Source organism: Pistacia vera, unplaced genomic scaffold, assembly GCF_008641045.1.
Source record: "Pistacia vera cultivar Batoury unplaced genomic scaffold, PisVer_v2 Contig478, whole genome shotgun sequence".
In the NCBI taxonomy this organism is placed as follows: Eukaryota; Viridiplantae; Streptophyta; class Magnoliopsida; order Sapindales; family Anacardiaceae; genus Pistacia; species Pistacia vera.
In genome coordinates, this window is record NW_022196310.1 from 214347 (window position 1) to 235215 (window position 20869).

The 20869-nt window shown below is 36.5% G+C and overlaps 1 protein-coding gene across 1 annotated transcript; it reads right to left on the reverse strand.

Moving 5' to 3' along the window:
• Positions 1-6168: 6168 nt before the first annotated feature.
• On the reverse strand, positions 6169-9328 carry LOC116146478 (probable methyltransferase PMT21). Its single transcript, XM_031431890.1, has 7 exons — positions 9059-9328; positions 8803-8951; positions 8502-8697; positions 8139-8349; positions 7279-7954; positions 7104-7181; positions 6169-6659 (listed from the first exon to the last, which is right to left on the reverse strand). The coding sequence occupies exons 1-7, from the start codon at positions 9326-9328 to the stop codon at positions 6440-6442; spliced, it is 1800 nt and encodes a 599-aa protein (XP_031287750.1). The 3' UTR covers positions 6169-6439.
• Between the last annotated feature and the right edge of the window lie 11541 nt (positions 9329-20869).

A 20869-nucleotide genomic window follows, 5' to 3' on the forward strand; every position in this document is an offset into this window, starting at 1 on the left:
GACCTACTGAACCAAGGCTAAACTCATATGGTCAGTTTAGTTATCTTGAGTGATTACCCCCCATGTATGCAGGTATACACTTTACCACTAGTTGTTTAGGTTAATAAAGCGATTCTGTACTAAACAACCTGAATTGGCATTAATAGATTAATCCTAACAATTTAATTGGCCACTTAAACAATTAGAACAATCTAGTTAAAACCTATATTCAGAGAAATAATCACATAACCAAAAGGGATCAAAAGATAAATAGATGCAGACTTTATTAATCATAAGACATGTCTAAGGTTTTGCAATCACCCTCAATCACAAAAGAATTAGTTCTTCATGAATAAATATGAGAACATCATTGTATTATTCAGAACAAATAATAATAACAAGGAAGAAGAAAAACTTAGTAAAACTTGGTTGGATTAATGGAGTTGATCATGATCTCATCCAATTCTTCTTCTCTAAGCTTTCTTTTATCTCCCTTTTCTTTGAGTTCTTGAATATCTTTGTTCTCTCTTTATTATCTCCAAAGAATCCCCCAAAATAATGCTAAAAGACTTGTATTTATATCTAAAAACGGTTAGGGTTTTGTTTTCCTTAATTCTATTTAGTTTAGGACTCTTAAACCATATTTTCCTAGTCAAAAACGGAAGAAAACTTTTTAGCTGTCATGACTGTGCCCTAGCACAATACTGCCACACGGTTGATTCTAGACTAAGTGTGCTATGACATGGTTGATTCTAGACTAAGTGTGCTACGGCACTGTGCTGCTGCATGGTCCAATTCCTCTTCTAACCCTGCATCATTCTTTAGCACTTCAGAGATGGTGATTTTTGAGCATGATAACGATAGAATCTGGAAAAGTAATAAACATATGAAATTTAGCCCTTTAAATCAGATTTCCAATGGTTCAAGAATCATCTTGATACCGTATCTACATCTCAAGTTATAGTCAAAACACCAAGGCGTACTCAAACTAGAGCGTAATCTAGAATCTCCTCTTTACTTCAAATCTCCATAATTTCTTCAATTCAACTCCGATTCTCGATCCGTTTGTTTCCAGTCATCACAAATTCTCTTGCCAACATCATCTCTGATCTGAATATTATTTTTAAGCTTCATTCCTTGTAAACACAACAAAAATACCTGTGATCCCGAAAAGTGCATTTATGAGACAATTATGTTAATTCATGCAAATTAATCCTAATTTCCCACAAACAATACCTATAAACCACTAAGTATAAGTGCATTTTCAAGCACTTATCATCTTTCCATATGTTACTACCGTGTAAGGAGATTTTACATGCTAACTCTTTCGGCTCTCTCTTCTATGTTGAGGTTGCACTTCAACCACTTTCAATACCACATCAACTTTCTCCTCCACCCTTTTCATCCAGTCTTCCATCTTATCAAATCTCTTATAAACGGTAGTTGCAAAACTGTCAAAGAGACCGTTTATGAGGTTAACCACCTCATTCTCCTAACGCCTCAGCAAATCGGTACTTGTTGTACCGGTTTGCCAATTGGGTGGAGGTGTATGAACCTTTTCATCTTCCTCCTCCTCCTCCCCCCTCCCTCTAACTGGAGCTTCATCCTCCTTGGCCTCAACCACATGCTCAAACAGTGGCCCTACAACTGCAGTCAAATGCGTGACCCCTTCTAAGTCCCGCATTAGGTTGTCTATCTCCTCATTTGTTACATCATCCAATGGTACGAATGATGTAACATACTCTACTGCCAATTCACCCCCAATAAGGGTGATGAAGGGACGGACGAATGGCGTGCTGTCGTAGGCAGCTAGAATTAAAACCCTAAAAAAATACACATAGTAGTGTGAGTAGGGATCGTTCCCACGAAGAGTGTCTAGCCGAGTTTAATGTTACGTGAACAAGGCTGGGGGGTTTTGAGTAAAACATAAATAATTTCAGGAAAAACAATTCAAATTAAACTATCGAAATCAATCAAATAACGAAACTTGGTCTAGGTCAACATCCACCATCGGAATCTTACAACTGATCATCGATACAAAAACAAATCAATTCATACCCTGAATATTCACCGTTGGAACTATTTTCCTATCTCTCCTTAGTTGTAATTAATTAAGAAACAAGCGATCTAATTAACTTTACTACTAAACAACCCTAGACAAGCGCTAAAGATTTAATCTAGTGGCAACCTTAAGACCTAAAGAGATCGATGAAGCTAAACAACACAAACTCAAGCGGTTGCATTTAATTTAGTTGAATGCTCTTCTTAAGGCTAAATAATTCCTGACGCAGCAAATTCTTAAACCCTAATTGCTTCACAAGTTAAAGGGATCAAACAATTACGGATTTGATATCTAACTTAGCAGTAGATTGCAACAAATAATAAACTAGTAGGCCTCCTAGTAATTAAACGCAACAATCATTAAAATATGCATAGAAGAACATCCAATACTCAAACATAAATTGAACACTTAAAGAAAAAAAACCAGATTGATCTCACAGTTTATTGATTCCGAGGTCTTGTTTCCTTCGACCAAGTTATAAAAGTTTAGCCGCTCATGGCCATAATCAAAACTCAAAGGAAAAGAAGAATTCTAGCAAAACGAATTCTAGAAGAGAGAAGAGAGAGGCGTGTGTGATATGTGTTATCCCTAATCTGATCTCCCTATCTCAATATCCAATTCAAATTTTAATTCTACTAAGTCTAAATCTCCTAAAAATATTCTAAAATCCCAAAATAACCTTTATCCTAATCTGAGTAATTGAAAATAAAATAAAGTCTTAATAGAAAATAGGAAAGTGGTGTTTCCAGCTGTAATTTGCGTGCAATAGGTCTTCAAAACTTCTTGTAATAATCTGCCTATTTGAATTGCATGACAAGGCAGAATGTTCCAGAACGTCAGCAGTGCAGGTGCATCAACTTTAAGTCCGATTACAACCTTGATTAAGCAAGTATCTCTCCAAACTCAAAACATAAAAGTTGTAGATATCTTTCTTAGGGTTCCACATCATTTTGAATCATCTCAATCAGAGCTCGGATGAGAGAGTTATGCCCTGATTACGAAGCAATGTCAAAACTATCCGAATTCACCTAATTAGTTTTGTTTCGTAATTAATGCCTCCATTTGCATCCTAAATAAAAATAGAATAATAATGAGTATATTTAGGCAGAAAATAAGTATAGAAGACTAGACATTAAGGGGGTTAAATATGATATTTTGCATTCTCATCAATGACTCCTTGCAATAAGAAAAAAAATCAATCAAATTTAAGCTACATTTAAAAGCAAGTGCATATTCAAAAGATTAATCCTTTAATCTTACCCGAGCCGTTTGAATTTCCATTTCTATTTTGTCATACTTCTAATGGGCACACATCTCGGTGTGCCACCGCAACATCCTAGGAAATTGCGGTGTCTTTCCCACGCCTTCACCAAGACAGGGATGGCTTCATACATCCAAGCCTACACTGTAACAAAACAGTCCATATCATAATTAAAACACATATAATACAAAAAAAGTATAACAAAAAGCTATTACTATTTACCTACATTGCCTATGGGAAGCCAAACAAATTGTAAGTGTTCGATCTCTCCTTCTTGACATATTAGCGGTGTTTAAAGCCATGTCTTTTCCACACAGGGAATCAATGGTTAGCTGAAATGATCTTCCCCACGGATAAGCATTAAAGAACTCTTGGTTGCTTGTAAACCGCACCCAATCACAAGCCATTAGGATGGAATGCAAGAACCATACTATGCACATCTTAAACTTCTCCGAAGAGGTATACCTTTCTTCTCCTAACCTATCCTCTAAATCACGTGCTGTAATAGACGCTTGCCTCGCCAAAATCTTTCTAACAAAGGTTTCAGTTGTCCTACTCTTCTTTATTCTCTCTTCCTCTTCCACTTTTGGAAATGCCCCACATCTTAGGCTTGTCATCAAGGTAAATTCCATCATCCCAAAACATAGTGGTTTCCCATCCACCATGAACCACATTTCATTTCTTTTTTCGCTTTTAATTGATACAGCAACATATAATGTGTTGTCTGCCCCCAAAACACTTTCTTCCAATTCTCTCCTATGTCCACAAAATGATCGAAAAAACTATCTTTGAATCACTCCATACCCTTCTTTTGTTCACTTAAAATCTCCCTTATTCTTGTAAACACTTGTCAACTCAACCTAATCATCACCCTTACGAGGAAGTATGACATCCTATCAATTCCAACCTCCAACCCATAGTCTTTATAATTTATGCTTCGGCAACACTGCACAATCAATATAAACTAAATATCAGCAAAAAAAAAAAAAAAAACCAAAACGACCAATAGGCTGCCAATCTAAGGGATATAAGCTTCAAGGGCATTGGGGAGTGGGTGTTTTTGGCTTCGAGAGGACCGAGGAAGCCAATGCAAGCCATATAGAGGCTATTGTGGCAGGTTCGATGGCTGGGGATGGCAGGATGAGGTGGAAAAGGGGGGGTAGTTGCTCACACACTACCTGTGGCCAGCCTTGCAATATGCAGGGCAGCATCCAACCACCCCTATTTCGCCCCCTCCTGCCATCCCCAACCCTCCAACCTCCCACAAACAACCTCCCTACGGCCTCCCTTGCCTTCCCCTATCCTCTAGGACCCAAACAAAGGCACTCCCCTAATGCCCACCAACTGCTCGACAAAATACCACAACCACCCTAACAATCAAAACTAACTAAATATCCCCCAAATTCACACCAACAAAGAATTTTTTCATAAAATGGTAAGAAATGTATCTATTCTTCATCTTCTCCTCTGCCGTTGGACCACCTTCATTCATCGTAAGATCCTCCAGAACCTCTTCTTCGATAATCTTTAAACAACCGCTGCCGCCAGACTCTAGAATTTGGAGTGGGGCTGGGTTTTCCTCCGATTTGTTAATGTTAGCCATAGTTTCTTTGTGTAACAAACAGGGAAACGAAATCTAAATAGCAAAGATTTGTCGGAAATTGGGAACTTTAATCGTCGAAAATCACAAGAGAGATGGGGTGTTTTCATCGGTTGCTTTTTTTGGGTGGCCTCCGTCAATTAATCGATTTTGAATGGGGGGTCGTTTTTTTTATTTTCAAAATTTAAACAAATCCCCATTAATTAGGCTATTACCCATATATGTTTAAATCTTTTCAGTCTGAATGCTTTTTGCATGTTTGGTTATTCTTTAGTGTGCCTGTCAATTTTTCAAAGTTAAAAAAAAATGCAAAATTTTTTCAGGGTCATTTTCTTAAATGCAAACTTGAGAGGTCTAGCCAAGTAAATTTCCTCTTTATTCCCTCTCTAGCACAAAATCTCATTTTATAACAAAAATAGATGCCCAACTCTTTCATTTTGTAACACAAATTCTTAGCAACAAATATTCTAGGATACGACAAATAATTCAAATCTCCATATTCCTCAGAAAGTGATTTAAACAGCAACTATTTTGTAACCAACTAAATTGTTTGAGAAAGGACTCGAGAAAGTGATCTGCTCCAACTATCTTAGAACAATTCTATTGTATCTCTCACTGGCTAATTTGGACTACAGCAACATCAAGTCCTTCAGTGCTGCATTTTCTTCTTCCAGGAATGTAATTTATATTACGCTCAAATATTCACTCTCATTCTCTCTTGTGGATGTTTTGTTTTTTTCTAAAATCACCTTACTTTGGAAAAACGACCCACAAAAACACTCCTCATACATGGCTTTGAGATCCCCATTTCCTTCTTCCTCAATCTCTCAAAACCCAGCTCTGAAAGGTAATATTTCATCTTTGATTGCTCACTTACACAACCTCAAACTCCAAAAATGATGTTATTTTATTCTTTCGAAAAACCCCTTGAACGATCCTCCCTTGCTAAATTCCTCAAAGGAAACTGTGAATGAAGCATTCTACTTTTTTTAATATGCTATTCTTTCCTTTTAATAAATATAATGTAACATTTATAGATTCTCCTTTTAGACTTCACAATCAGAGTGGGAATAATTACAACAATGAAATTTTCATTTGACAACAAATCAGAATTAGAAAGCATATTAAACACAATTAAATTCCTCCGAAAATTCTCAAATCCACTGCTTTCACAGTTAACATACAAGGAAATAAGAAAAAAGGTGACTTTAAAAAATTAAAATTGATACAATACTAAGAACATGTTGATACACTTACCCAAAAAAAAAAAAAAAAAACAAAGAACATGTTGATACCTTACAAAGAATATATGTATAGTAAAATGCCCTATTATATAACAACAAAATCATATTATTAGGCAGCTACAATTGACAATTTTGAATATAAAAATTCTTGAATCCTATTGACCAATTTTAAATCGCTGTGTGGTATAGAAATCGGTTTTCCTATGCTTCTACCCCACTTTGAATTATAAAATTATACTCTCAGCCTTCAAGAGTAGTTGTATTATCACCACTTCAATTTCTATATTTTTTTATCAGCTTGAACTTTGGCTAGAGTACCAGAGCTTTTTCTGGCAAATCAATAACTTCTCCTTCTCAACACCATACTCAGTCTCCTCCTTGTGGCAACCCCACCTCATCCCTTTAGCAATGGCAGCTACAGCATCCACGAAATAGCTCGATTCCCGGATTATCACGTATCCATTGGGACGTAGTATTCGGTCCATCTCCAACAGCACATACTTCATATCACATCTGTGACAAGTAGTAACAATTATCAGAACCATATAAATTACATACTTAACTTGGGACTATTTTTCTCAACATTCTTCACAACACAATTTTGGGAACTAAATGTTAAACACGCATCATTTTAGTTCATCATTCTGCAATAAGAACTAATGCTTACCTAGGGAAAAACAAATTTTTAGGTCAATTACGATTGGCTTAAGAGTCCTTATATGAAGATGGTATTCATAACCAAGCAGGTAACTGATTAGCATAATCTTATCAAAGTCTAGTTTCAACAAGTTCTGAAAATTCAACTAACTTATGCTAATGCATCACGAGTCCATAGCCCAGACCTAGACGGAAATCATACTAAAATTTCCTCACCTAGTGAAAAATGTCAAATTTACAAATTAAAAAATATTAATTTCATGTGATTTCAGAGCAGCAATGAAGGAACTTGAGACCAACCTGTGGCTTTCTGCAGTATAGAGGCCATCAAGGTGAAGGAGATCATAGGTTCGAGGATATGTCGAGAAAGCTTCACACCTACCAAACAACAAGAGTAAGTCAGCACCATAAGTATGCCAACAACATAAATTGTAGGTTACAGGGAAGGCCCTAAAATAAATGCATTGAAAGTTACCAATCGTGATAAGTTCCAATGAGGCCCCGATCGAAGACCACAGCAAGTGTATTGGCAGCATAGGATGAGACGACGTTCATAACCCACAAGGGATCATCAACTGCTGCTGCAGCAAATCCTCCATAAACCGTATTCATGTCCATTACATTTCTTATCTTATCAGTCCCAATTGCAGGGAGTAACTTTTTGTAGTGCTTGATTCTCACTTTCCACTTGCTGTCATCATGCTTGAAAGCACTAGCACTCCCACCATGAACATCTGAAATGCGTTCAGGTGCAGCATGCAACCGCTCTGGCCACTTAGGCATAGATTCCAAAACCGATTTCTTTAGTTGTGGTCTTGGAACAACAACAGAAGGACGGAGTGGTGTGTACCATGCTGAATCTGGTTCAAGGCTATCGTCACACTTGGGTGGGTACGGTTCTGAGTAAGTAAGCTTATTGTAGCAAGTGTTATCTGAAGATTTCTGCCACACTGCGATGTCATCCTTTTTGTTATACAATTTGAAACACATTGAAGTCAGCAGTTCCTGCAACTTCTCATAGTCCATTCTCTGCTCTTCCACAGTAGTGTTCCACCCTCGCCATCGACGTTCATAGTTAACTGGTGGGCCAGACAGGACCCAGAATCCACCAGGACGGAGTATGCGGTGAATTTCTAGGAGATAAACTCCACCTGAAACCAAGATATATATATTATATCAAGCATCACCAGTGAATAAAACCCAAGCCACTATCTTTGTTTTAACGGATATTAACTAAACCAAAAAACCTTATAATAGATTTTACATAGAAACAAAAGATGCAATGTTTTAAAGCAATCATCCCCGACTATATCCTACTTTGAGATAATTAATTACCATATTCTGTCCACGGGATAAGGCATCTCGAGCAATGAGCCATATCAAAGGAATTTGAGGGGAAAGGTAGGCGCTGTGTAGAAATGATGCCAAGGATTGCAGGAATTCCACGTTCCAGTGCAAATTGGACTTGAGCTTCATGATTATCTCTTGGTGCGAGAGAGATTGTTAAAATTCCACGATCTAATAAATCACCTCCCCAACTTGCAACCTACAAATAAATTGGCAATCAAAATTAAGTTGACTTGAGCTTCCTCTAAGAAAAATAAGATGCAACCTTACAAATAAATGATTGGAAAAAAGAGTTCCAATAGTAAGAAAAATTACTGAATTAGACAAATGGAGAACTAATACAATACTAACCCCACATCCAGTGTCTATGGCAGTCCGAATAGTCCCATCTTTCATTTCCGGAATCAGATCTTGCATCAAATCAACATAGGCAGAGACTCCTTGAGGAAACATGGTACCCCCGCCAGGAAAGAGGAACTTCTCCCCTTGTTTTCTCAGCCAATTTTGATTCGACTTCTGCTTATTAATCCAATCATATGGCACATTCCTAAAACAAGATCCACATGGCAAAACATAAGATACTTAAACTAACACATTACAGCAAGCAAAGCCCTTCACAATGTAATAGCACATAAAAGGCAGACTATAATACCTGTACCAACACTCATCCCTGCTCTTTGGCCATTTGATCGGTGGCTTATACCCATCAGGAGGTGGAATTAAGCATTCCTTTTTCTCAAAAACTGGAGGGCAGTGGCGTTCCATAAATGCAAGGCGATAAACACCATATTTCTTCCACCTCTGTTGAAATATACATTTATCATCAATATGGACATTTGATGCTGTATAAATCTATAGCATAACCGAGATAGTCACTACTATCACAAGAACAAATTTTTAAGCAATACCCTTGGATCAGTGCATGGAGTGTAGTCTTGGTAGTCACTGCTGCATTCAGGAAAGGCAATAGATTTGATCTGAAGAGGAGCAACAACCGCTTCCTTTGGAGCTGATACTGCCTTTTTGACATCATTAACCTCAACTCTGTTTCTCTCAGAACCAAAGATTCCACCAAGGTAAAAAGAAAACCCGCATAGTAAAAGAACTATTATTGTTAAAGGGACAATCCTAGGACCTTTATCAGAGTGAGGATTTGGTTTTCCATCTTTATACTTCATGATCTCAAGCAATAATTATTAACCTGCACATATAAAATGCAAAAGATACCCACATTAGAAAGAAGATTAGATTTCTTATAAAACTATTGTTGAATCACCGAATTAACCAATGAAATAAACTAAATTCCAAGCTCCAACTAGATGCCTCTTCCCCTCTATCATCGAAGACATGAAACTAAGTGGAATATGCATAGATTCAAAATCTTAACTAAATTTAGTAACACAAAGTTGCATAGGAATTTTAAAAAGATGAATCAGCCACTGATTACAGTGCTACATTTATTTAAAAACTTCAATTCAACAAAATCCCAACAATTCTGGAAATGCATTTACCAGATAGATCAGGCAGTGAAACAAAACAAGACAATTGTTAAAGACAGATCTGAATTATCAGTACAAGAAGCATCCAAAAATTGCAAAAAAAAAAAACAAACAGAAACAGAAACTAAACCAAGGCTAAAAGAGCTTGAAGAAATCAAGATGGTTCAACAAAGATCTTTAATAACTGATCCATAAATACTATTACGTTAAAACCAGCTACGAAAGACCAGTGAAGTATAAAGATCTGATATAAACAACCGACATGTTAGACATTTCCCACATGATATTGGGACCCAACTTTATCAAACTCAGCCGCCCTATTAATATGGCCCCATTCTGTGTTTTTATTCGCCCCACTAAGTCAAAAGGCAAAAAGAAGCTGTGGATCCTGCACCAAATTAAGGGAAAGCAAAAAGGAAACAAAAGCGAAAAAGCAATACAGCATAATCTATTCTATTCTAATCATTTTCTTGAAACACAAGAAAAGTTTTAAAATGATTTCAATTGTGAAAGCATTTTCCAATCAGATTGCTTCTCTGTAATTTAAAAATTGTTAAAGGAATCATCAATAGCTCTATACTCTTTAATATACAAAAGAAAGAATCAAGAAAATGAAAAAAGAAACAAAAGTTAAAAATCCACCTAACAAAGAGTATAGCCTGAAACTCACGCAGTTCTATACACAAAACTGGAAAAACAGAGCAATATCGAAAACAGAACCGGGCAAAAAAAATCTGCATCTCCTCGTTTCTTTTCTTGGAAATTCCATTGTTATAGAAAATCAAGCTAAAGCAATGTAAATCTCTAAAAATAGTAGTAGAAAAGAGAGAAAAACTACACAAAACACTAGCCATTAAAACGCCAAAGTGTAAGCCTTACAAAATACCCATCATAATAATAAAAATATAACAATCTAAAAATAGAACCAGCAACAATCAGATCCAAATGTATTGAGCTAAAAGAAAGAAAACCCACCAACAAGAAAAGATTTTGGAGGACGACAAGGACAAGTTTCAAGTAGAATCAACATTAAGTGAAGAGATCAGACACAGACACAACACAAGCACACACAGAAGACGACGATGATGATGATAAGAGAGTCTTGTACCTTTCTTAATGGATTATTGTCAGAAAAAAAAAAGGGTATCTCTCAAAGAGAGAAGAGAGAAGAAGAAGAAGCTAGTGTTGAGGAGTACGTTTGCAGTAGCTTGAGATTTCTTCGCTCTCTTTGAAATGAAATGAAAACACAACGTAGTTCTTAGCCTTTAAATAAAGAACACTATCGATCTTGAAAGCCCAGCTTCAGCTTCAAAGTGTTTACTGTAGTGTTTTGTTGTGCCCGGATGAGCTGTCTCGTGACTCTCGTCCACTGTTTCTGTTGGAAAAGTGGCTCATTTTGTAAATCAACATGGGGTAGAAGTGATAATAAAAAAAGGTTTAGGGACTTATAGTAATAAGCTAAAATGTTAGTTTGTCCCACATTGCTTGGGAATGAAAAGTAAAAAACTTTTGGGGCCTATATATAAGGACCTAAATCATTGTTATTTGTATCCCAAGATGTAATTCCATTATACTTCTTTTATTTAGGGTTTTTTTTTAAGGACCCTTTAGTTTGCAAGTTTTGTTGTATCTCCCTTTTGTTTTGGGTATTTGTTGTATTGCCCAAAAGTTTGTAATATTGTTTGGACATAGTGGAGTTTTCTTTTGCAGCGCCCGAGGACGTAGGTTTTAATACCGAACCTCATTAATTCCTGGTATTCTTTATTTTTGCATTTAATTTTGGCAATTTATTTATGCTTTACTTCATGTTATTATTATATTCAATAAGCTAGCATTAGAATTTATGTTTCTGTGCATAACAAGTGGTATCAGAGCCTAGGTTTAGGACAGTGAGTAGCTATTTGTATGGTTATATGCATGTCTAGGAAAATTCTGTCAAAAAGACGATAAAAGTCTAAGGAGACTGGATTTTAAGTGGGACCATTTGTGACCCCTCCATTGTTTCCTGGGAATTTTCCTGGTACGTATTTAATCATTTCAGCACTTACTACTACCTAGGGCTATTTTTGATTTGTTGGTTAGCTATTGAATATTATAATTTGTGGAGCTTGGTTATTGGGAATTTTGTTTACCAAGCCAATTGAGTAAGGCATAAATGGCATCATCGTCTGAGGATTCATCGTCCGAGGCATCACCGTTCGCGGCACCACCATCTGTGCCAGTAAAGATGATAACGGTTTCAAATGCAAAAATTGATGTTGAAAAATTTGATGGCCAAAATAATTTTGGTTTGTGGCAGAGTGAGGTAATGGATAGCTTGTATCAGCAGGATCTAGATATCGTTCTGGAGGAGAAAAAAAAACCAGAAGATATCTATGAGAAAGACTGGGTGAGGTTGAATGTAAAAGCGTGTGGGATGATTCGCTCATGTCTTTGTAGAGAGCAGAAATATCCATTCATGAAAGAGACGTCTGCCAATAAGTTATGGAAGGCGCTGGAAAACAAATACATGAAGAAAAGTAATGAGAATCGGCTCTATTTGATGAAAAGACTGTTTCGTCTTCAGTTGAGACCAGGTACAAATATCAGTAGCCATATTGATACATTTAACAGATTAATTGCTGATTTGTTAAATTTGGATGAAACATTCAAAGATGAGCATAAGGCTATGTTGTTAATTGGATCTCTTCCAGATGAGTTGGACTATCTTAGTATTACACTTCTTCATGGGAAAGAAAAATTGTCCTTTGAAGAAGTTTGTTCTGCTCTGTCCAATCATGAAATTCGGAAGAAGGATCAGAAGGAGAATAGAGATGAGTCAGCAGAAGCTCTTGTAGCAAGAGGGCGGAGTCAAAATCAGAGTCGTAAGAAGGAGAGAAGAGGAAGATCTCGTTCAAAGGGAAAACTCAATAGGGATCAATGTGCCTTTTGTCGTGAGAAAGGGCATTGGAAGAAAGATTGTCCGAAGTTGCAAAAGAAAGAGGGCAAAGCTGCTTCTGATGCATACGTTGTTGAGCGTGAAGAGGATGAGTCTGATTTCTGTCTAGTTAGCCTACCATCCACCTCTGGATCAAATGAGTGGATTATGGATTCAGGTTGTACCTATCATATGTGTCCCCACAAGGAGTGGTTCTTTAATTTTGAAGAACTTGATGGTGGAGTTGTTTATATGGGCAATGATGATGCTTGTAAAACAACTGGGATAGGTTCAATTCGGTTGAAGAATCATGATGGCTCAACTAGAACTCTGACAGATGTTCGGTATGTACCGAAGTTGAAAAAGAATCTCATCTCTTTGGGAGCCTTGGAATCTAAAGGCTTCACGGTGAATATGCGAGATGGAATTCTAAAAGTTTCTTCAGGCGCTCTTGTGGTAATGAAAGGCACAAGGAGAAACAACTTGTATTACTATAATGGTAGTACAGTTATTGGAACGACAGCTGCAGTCGTACAGGAGGATGCAGATTCAGAAATGCTCAAGCTGTGGCATATGTGTGTGGAGCATACTCGGCAGCAGGTGGAGTTTGAAACAACAGTTGAACCAGATAGTGTCCATAAGACAGAAAGTGATTCTGAGGTGACTAATGTGGATACTATTGATGAAAAGGAGATTTTACCCCAAGAATCTCCTCAGCAACAGGAATCGATTGCATACAATAGGCCAAGACGAGAAATTCGCAAGCCTGCTCGTTTCGCTAATATGGTGGCTTATGCACTTCCAATCGTAGGTGATGATATTCCTACTACTTATAAAGAAGTAGTTAGGAGTTCAAATTGTGAATCATGGAAACCGGCCATGAATGATGAAATGCGATCCCTACATAAGAAGGCGATTGGGTGCAAATGGGTGTATGCAAAGAAGAAGAGATTTCCTAATAGAGAAGATGTTCGGCACAAGGTTAGGTTGGTAGTAAAGGGATACGCTCAAATGGAAGGATTTGATTACAGTGAAGTGTTTTCTCCTGTGGTAAAGTATTCTTCCATTCTAATTTTGCTAACCTTGGTGGCACAGTTTGATTTTGAACTAGTTCAATTGGATGTGAAAATCGCGTTTTCACATGGTAGTTGGGAAGAGGAAATCTACAAGACTCAGCCAGATGATTATAGGGTTGCTGGAAAGAAAAATTGGGTTTGCAGATTGAAGAAATCGCTATATAGTTTGAAGCAGTCACCAAGACAGTGGTACAAGCGATTTGATCAATGTATGATGGGCCATGGGTACACAAGGCCTGATATTTCACAAGCAGTTAGTATGGTGAGCAGGCATATGCATGATCCTGGTAAAGGACATTTGCAAGTTGTGAAATGGTTTCTACAGTATATTTTATGTACTATAGATATTGGTTTAGTTTTTGTGTAGGATTATATTGAAAATGGGAAAATGATTTTCCAGAAGATTGGCACAGAAGATAATCCTACAGACATATTGACTTCAGTAGTGACAAGGGTCAAGTTCATTTATTGTTTGAACTTGATCAACATCCTACGAGCTTGACTGTGCCTTTTGGCGCATTTGAAGGTGTTGCAAAATTTGACAGAAGAATACAAAACTTTGAAGGTTTGCTAATTCGCCAAGGTGGAGATTTGTTGGAAAAGTGGCTCATTTAGCAAATCACATGGGGGTAGAAGTGATAATGAAAAAAGGTTTAGGGACTTATATGTAATAGGCCAAAATGTTAGTTTGTCCCACATTGCTTGGGAATGAAAAGTGGGAAACTTTTGGGGCCTATATATAAGGACCTAAATCATTGTTATTTGTATCCCAAGATGTAATTCCATTATACTTCTTTTGTTTAGGGTTCTTTCTTTAAGGACCCTTTAGTTTGCAAGTTTTGTTGTATCTCCCCTTTGTTTTGGGTATTTGTTGTATTGCCCAAAAGTTTGTAATATTGTTTGGAGATAGTGGAGTTTTCTTTTGCAGCTCCCAAGGACGTAGGTTTTAATACCGAACCTCATTAATTTCTGGTATTCTTTATTTTTGCATTTAATTTTGGCAATTTATTTATGCTTTACTTCTTGTTATTATTATATTCAATAAACTAGTATTAGAATTTATGTTTCCGTTGCATAACAGTTTCTTTGCTCTTTCTCTTTTTGGGGCTTTGGATATTGGATATATAATATAACTGAAGTAATCTTATTCCTGTCTTTAGTTTGTAAGTAATAAATATTAAGATAATATTTTATTGTAAATAGTCTAATCTTATTACCTTATTAAAGGTTGTTATTAAAACATTATTGAGATAATATGATTTTTCTACTCATTTTATCCTTAATTAAAAACTATTTCTGACACAATTACCCTCAAATATCTATCAAATACAGGGATGGACACGGGCCGGGCCGAGGTTGGGGACCCCTATCTCCGGCCCAGACCCGAAAGCCCAAGGAAATTCTTCGATCCCAACCTGAAGCCCATTCAGGAAATCTCTGAAAAAAGCTCGTTCAATCCCTAAATTCCCCGTTTGGGGGTTTTTTATATTTTTGTATCCTTAGTTTTATTATCCTTTTCTCAAAATTATATATACCAACCAAAAAAAAAAATTAAATATATAATATACATATTAAATGTAAAGACCATATCATCAAAAAAGAAATTAAATCTATAATGTATATATTAAATATAAAAATCATCATACTAATATACAATGTATAATGTCAAATGTATACCATATATAATGTATAATGTATAATATCAAATGTATACCATATATAATGTATAATATATAATGTCGAATGTACAACTTTTGTTTCATAACATTAACATATTATGTATAATATATATATTACAAATATTTATAATGATTTATTATATTTAATCTAGTTTTTTTTATTACCTATTTGTATATAGTTTCATAAAATACTTACACAATTATAATTTGTTATTGTATAATATATAATTGATTTTCAAATATTATAATTATTATAGGTATATAATATTATAATGTATAATGTATAATATATAATATCAAATATATACCATATATAATGTATAATGTCAAATGTCAAATGTCAAATGTATACCATATATAATGTATAATATATAATGTCGAATGTATAACTTTTGTTTCATAGCATTAACATATTATGTATAATATGTGTGTATATATATATAATGATTTATTATATTTAATTTAGTTTTATTTATTACCTATTTGTATATAGTTTCATAAAATACTTACACAATTATAATTTGTCATTGTATAATGTATAATTGATTTTCAAATATTAAAATTATTATAGGTATATATGATTGATTTTCAATTATTAAAATTAAAATTTATATATATATACGGGCCGGGGCAAAACCTATCCCGACCCCAACCCATCCCCGAATTCCGGGGCCAATCTTAGGCCCGATCACTGCCCAAAGCTCGAACAATTCGGGGAAAATCTGCCCCGTTCGGGCTAGGCAGGTTCCCGCGGGGCCGGGCTTTGTGCCCATCTCTAACCAAATAACAATTACCCAACCCCCTACATTTGAGAAATTAGCTAAAACATTTCAATCGCAAAAAAGTTTAAAAGTTAACAAAACATCCTTATCTACTGAAGACCACCGTCGACCGTGACTCCCTACCATCGGCCGTCAGCGACAGTTGCCATGATGGTACACGGCCGACAGGATCTAACCGGTAGTGCTTCGGTAACTGTCAGATCTGGCATTTCTATGGCCATTTCACAGCCAAAGATGTGGCCATGAAAATGTCAGATCTTTGGCTGTGAAATGGCACGACCAAAGATCTCGTCGTTTTCTGGCCATGAATTTGTGATCCATGGTCATTTCCGACTTTGCTGGTGCACATCCGGCCATATACGACTATTCGTGCACTATTCCATCGACTGTCAGCGGTGGCCGGTAGTGGTGGCTGGCTGCCGACAGTTGATTGGGGTGGGTGGGGGTGATTTTGCTATAAATTAAAGTTTTATACGGCGTGGTTGTTTTAACAAAATTTCAAATGTAGGGGATTAAAAGAATTATTAAAAAATAATAAAAATATTATTATATTATTATTTAAAAAGGAGGGCAATTTAGTAATCTATATAACATAGCCACCTATTTATCCTTCTAACCAAACATATTATTCACTAATTTATTCGAACCAACCAAACACATTTTCTAAATATTCTCAGTAATCTTTAAGATGATCTTTCTTTCCGTTAATATAATATACCCCAATAATAAAATATTATATAATCCAAACGCCCCTTTAGGTTAAATTTTATTGCTAAATTTTTCAGTGTCAGTAAATCTTTTCATTATTAGTATGCTATTTAGTTGAGAGAAAAAAAAAATAGAAGAAGAAGACCGGAATGATTATTATAGAGCATGAGCTAAACGACAGGCAGATAGGACCGTTTTGGTCATGGCAATTTCTAAGCTTGAGTGGGAGGGACTTGATGGTTTAATTATTTAATATATGCCACGTCATACTCAAAAGTTTAATTAAGTACAAGGGTATTATAGTAATTTCATATCTAGTTTTTAAAGTATTTCAAGCACCCATTTAAATTTGGTGGTATCTGACCACTATTTTCTATCACATTCACCTCTAGACTAAGCATATTTTAAATGTCTCAAAACATGGGAAATAAGTAGTTTAGGGGTAATTTAGTAATTAATAGTTAAAGCAAATTTTAGAACGATAAATATAATATTTAAAAAAATTATTGTTCTTGGATGATACCGAACATCATTTATCAATAAATTGATCAATAGATATCAATCTACTTATTTATAAATATGGCGTACTTTTTTTTATTATTGTGGGGGTCTAAAATCATACGAGGCCTTATTAGGCCCAAACAGGAATGTTCCACTAAATTGGTCCAAGCTTGTGATCCAATTTCGGTTGGATCACCATTAGAGCTCGTGACTTGGGCCGAATCGTTGCCTCCAGATCCAACTTTCTTCCAGAATGGGCGACTCTAGCGGCCCACCTAAAACAAAGCCTTCCAGACCAAGGTAAGTAGCATTCTTCCTATTTTACTTTATCCTAATTCACCCAAGATTCCGTATCTTAGGCAGATTATGACTCTTGTTACTATTAAGTCAAGTGAATCAGGATCTTTCTTATTGACAAAACCTCTTCCCTTAAAGATTCAAAGTCATATCAGGATACAAAGATCCTTCCCTAGTTCTAGTCTCTGACTTGACTTCTAGTAACCTTTCATTCCCTTACCCTCACTAAATTGCCAAATTTAGCCTTACTGACTTTAGCGTTAAAGTGCCTATAGTAGACACCACATCGGTGTCCAAGTAAGCTCCACGCTTGTTTGCTTAATGTACAAATACAGCAAATTGCCAATGGCCTCAACCTCACGGGATCAAACCCTACTTTTGTAACCGTAGATTTTAGCATCTACAGTTTGGCGCCCACCATGGGGCCTCTAGCAATCGACCTCCATTCATAATCCTACTCTACAAAAAGTCATGCAATGGCTGAAAACACGGATACCGCCTCGACAAATCTTGCGGCTAAGGTCGAGGCTCTTTCAACGCTCATGCAACAACAAACCGACAAAGTCACAACTCTGGATGTTGGTTTTGCCTAAGTTTGAAACTCTCATGTTTGTCGTTTGTCTGGTGGGTTAGTTATAGCATTTAGGGATGTTTTATCTGTAACTATCCTCCAACATTTTTTAGATCCCAAATTCTAGAACCTATTTGATGACCACTTGAGGCGAAATCCTAGACGACACATGACTTGAGAAATGATTTAGGCTACCTTTAGACCGTTTGTGCCTTTCAAGCCAACCCTATGTTTGATTATCTCTAGTCACCCCGTTGTGCCAATATTGATTTTATATTAGCCTTGATTTCTTTCATTTACCTCATAATAACATACCTTTTTTAACCCTTAAACACATTACCCTACCCATGATTTTAAGAGGATTTAATCTGAATATTATTCAAAGTGAGAGTGGGAATGTGTAGCTTAGAGCGGTTTCTCAAAAAGTTTGGAGGCTATTCAAAAGAATGGGTTGGCGGTTGTGGTGTGTTGTGAATATCAAGGTAAAAAGGGGGAATATTGTAATATCCATGCTTCCTATTTGGTTTATCAAAAAAAAATCTCTGAAAACAAAAAAAAAAAAGAAAAGAAAAGAGAAAAATGAATGCATTAAGGAAGTATGGAAAGTGTGAAAAGACAATTGTGGTTGGGAAAAGAAAGACACAACAAAGGTTTTGGGAAGTTAGAGAGAATATGATTTGTTGTGAGCGATTTTGTTGCAAATAAGTAAGATTAATCCTCTTATTTTGTTTGGTTTCTTTCCCTTCTTTCTTAAGCCAATACCTTAGCCTACACATTACAAGCTCAACAAAGTCCTAATGATCTAAAGTTATGTGATGGTTCTACATTAGTGGAGAGTGGTTTGAAAAGTAGGCCTATGGAGTTTGTATTTATAGAATTTTATTCGTATTTCATAGTTATTGGGATCAATTTTTTGTCTATGGATGTTGCATATGGAATTATTTCTGGTGTTAGGATTGACAGATTGTGGATTGATGGATGTTAGAGAGTTGAGAACGAAGGTGAGAATGATGTTTAGGATGTTCCTAGAGCTGAGCCGAAGTTTGATTATTCTCTATGTTGTGTGTATGCGATTTTTGAGACACTTATACGAATTAGTTTGGAAAAATTTTGTTTTATTTTTATTTTATGTGTGAGTGTTTATGTGTTAGTTAGATTTTTTGGATGTTTGTGGGTAACATCGCTGCAAACCCTCACGAGACTATAACTCTTCCACTAGGGAGACCTAGAGGTTTAAAGGCTTATTGCATATGCTAAATGTAATCGTGTCAACCTACAGAAATGGTTTAGGTTAGGTTAGTTAGAACTAGATTTTAGATCGCTTTGGTTGCTAGGGTCTAGTAAGAAGCTGGTTGGGGGTTGAATGCACCTCTCTAGGTTAACCTAGACTATCCCTCGGTAAGACAAAAAAGACAAAAGTTCGCTCTAGAGCGAAACTAGGTGATCAACGAAGAAGTTGAAAAACTCTTGAATAATAGGCTCATTCGAGAGGTCCACTATGCCAACTGGCTAGCTAACATGGTAGTCGTCCGAAAGAAGAATGGGAAGTGGCGAGTCTGCATAGACTTTATGGACCTGAATAGAGCCTGCCCAAATGACTTCTTTCCTTTGATGCACATCGATATGCTAGTCGATGCTATAATCGATCACGAGTTGCTTAGTTTCATGGACGTCTTCTCAGGGTATAATCAGATACTCATGCATCTAGACAACCAAGAGAAAACTTTATTCATCATAGAGAGGGCACTTACTGTTACAAAGTGATGCCATTTAGACTCAAGAATGTTAGGGCTACCTATTAACGGTTTGTCAACAAGATGTTCGCAAAGCACCTAGGGACTACCATGGAAGTATATATCGACGACATGCTCGTCAAGTCACTTCTAGTCGAGCAGCACCTAGACCATCTCAGTCGGGCCTTTGCAATTCTAAGGAAGTACAACATGAAGCTCAACCCAGTCAAGTGCTCATTTAGGGTCTCTTTTGGTAAGTTCCTAGGATATATGGTGACTCAACGTAGGATAGAAGCTAACCCTGATCAAATCCGAGCTATCCTAAACATTTCATCACTGACATGCATCAAAGACGTTCAACGTCTCTCTGGAACAGTGGCTGCACTAAATAGATTCATCTCTCTGTCAGTAGACAAGTGTCACCCTTTCTTCATAGTACTTCGAAAGTCAAAGCAGTTTGAATGAACCCCGGCCTACGAAGAAGCTCTGCAGCAACTCAAAAGGTACTTGACTTCTCCACCTTTACTTTCTAAACCACTAACTAGAGAAAAATTGTACACATACCTGGCAGTCTCGGAGTCGGCAATTTTAGCAATCCTGATTAGAGAAGACAATAAGAAGCAGCTACCAGTCTATTATGTGAGCAAGTCGCTCCTTGATGCCGAGTCCTGGTACAGTCAATTGGAGAAGCTGGCCCTAGCACTCATTTAGGCCTCTAGGAAGCTTCAGCCATATTTTCAATGCCATTCCATAATTGTGCTCACTACATATCCGCTCAAGAAGATTTTGCATAAGCCTAAGCTCTCGGGGCGACTCACTCAATGGACGGTCGAGCTAAGTGAATTTGACATCTCATTCCAACCGCGCACAACCATAAAGTCCTAAGTGTTAGCAGATTTCATAGCAAACTTCACCCCTAACACCTCCACTCAGGTAGAGAAAGAGCTATTATGCCT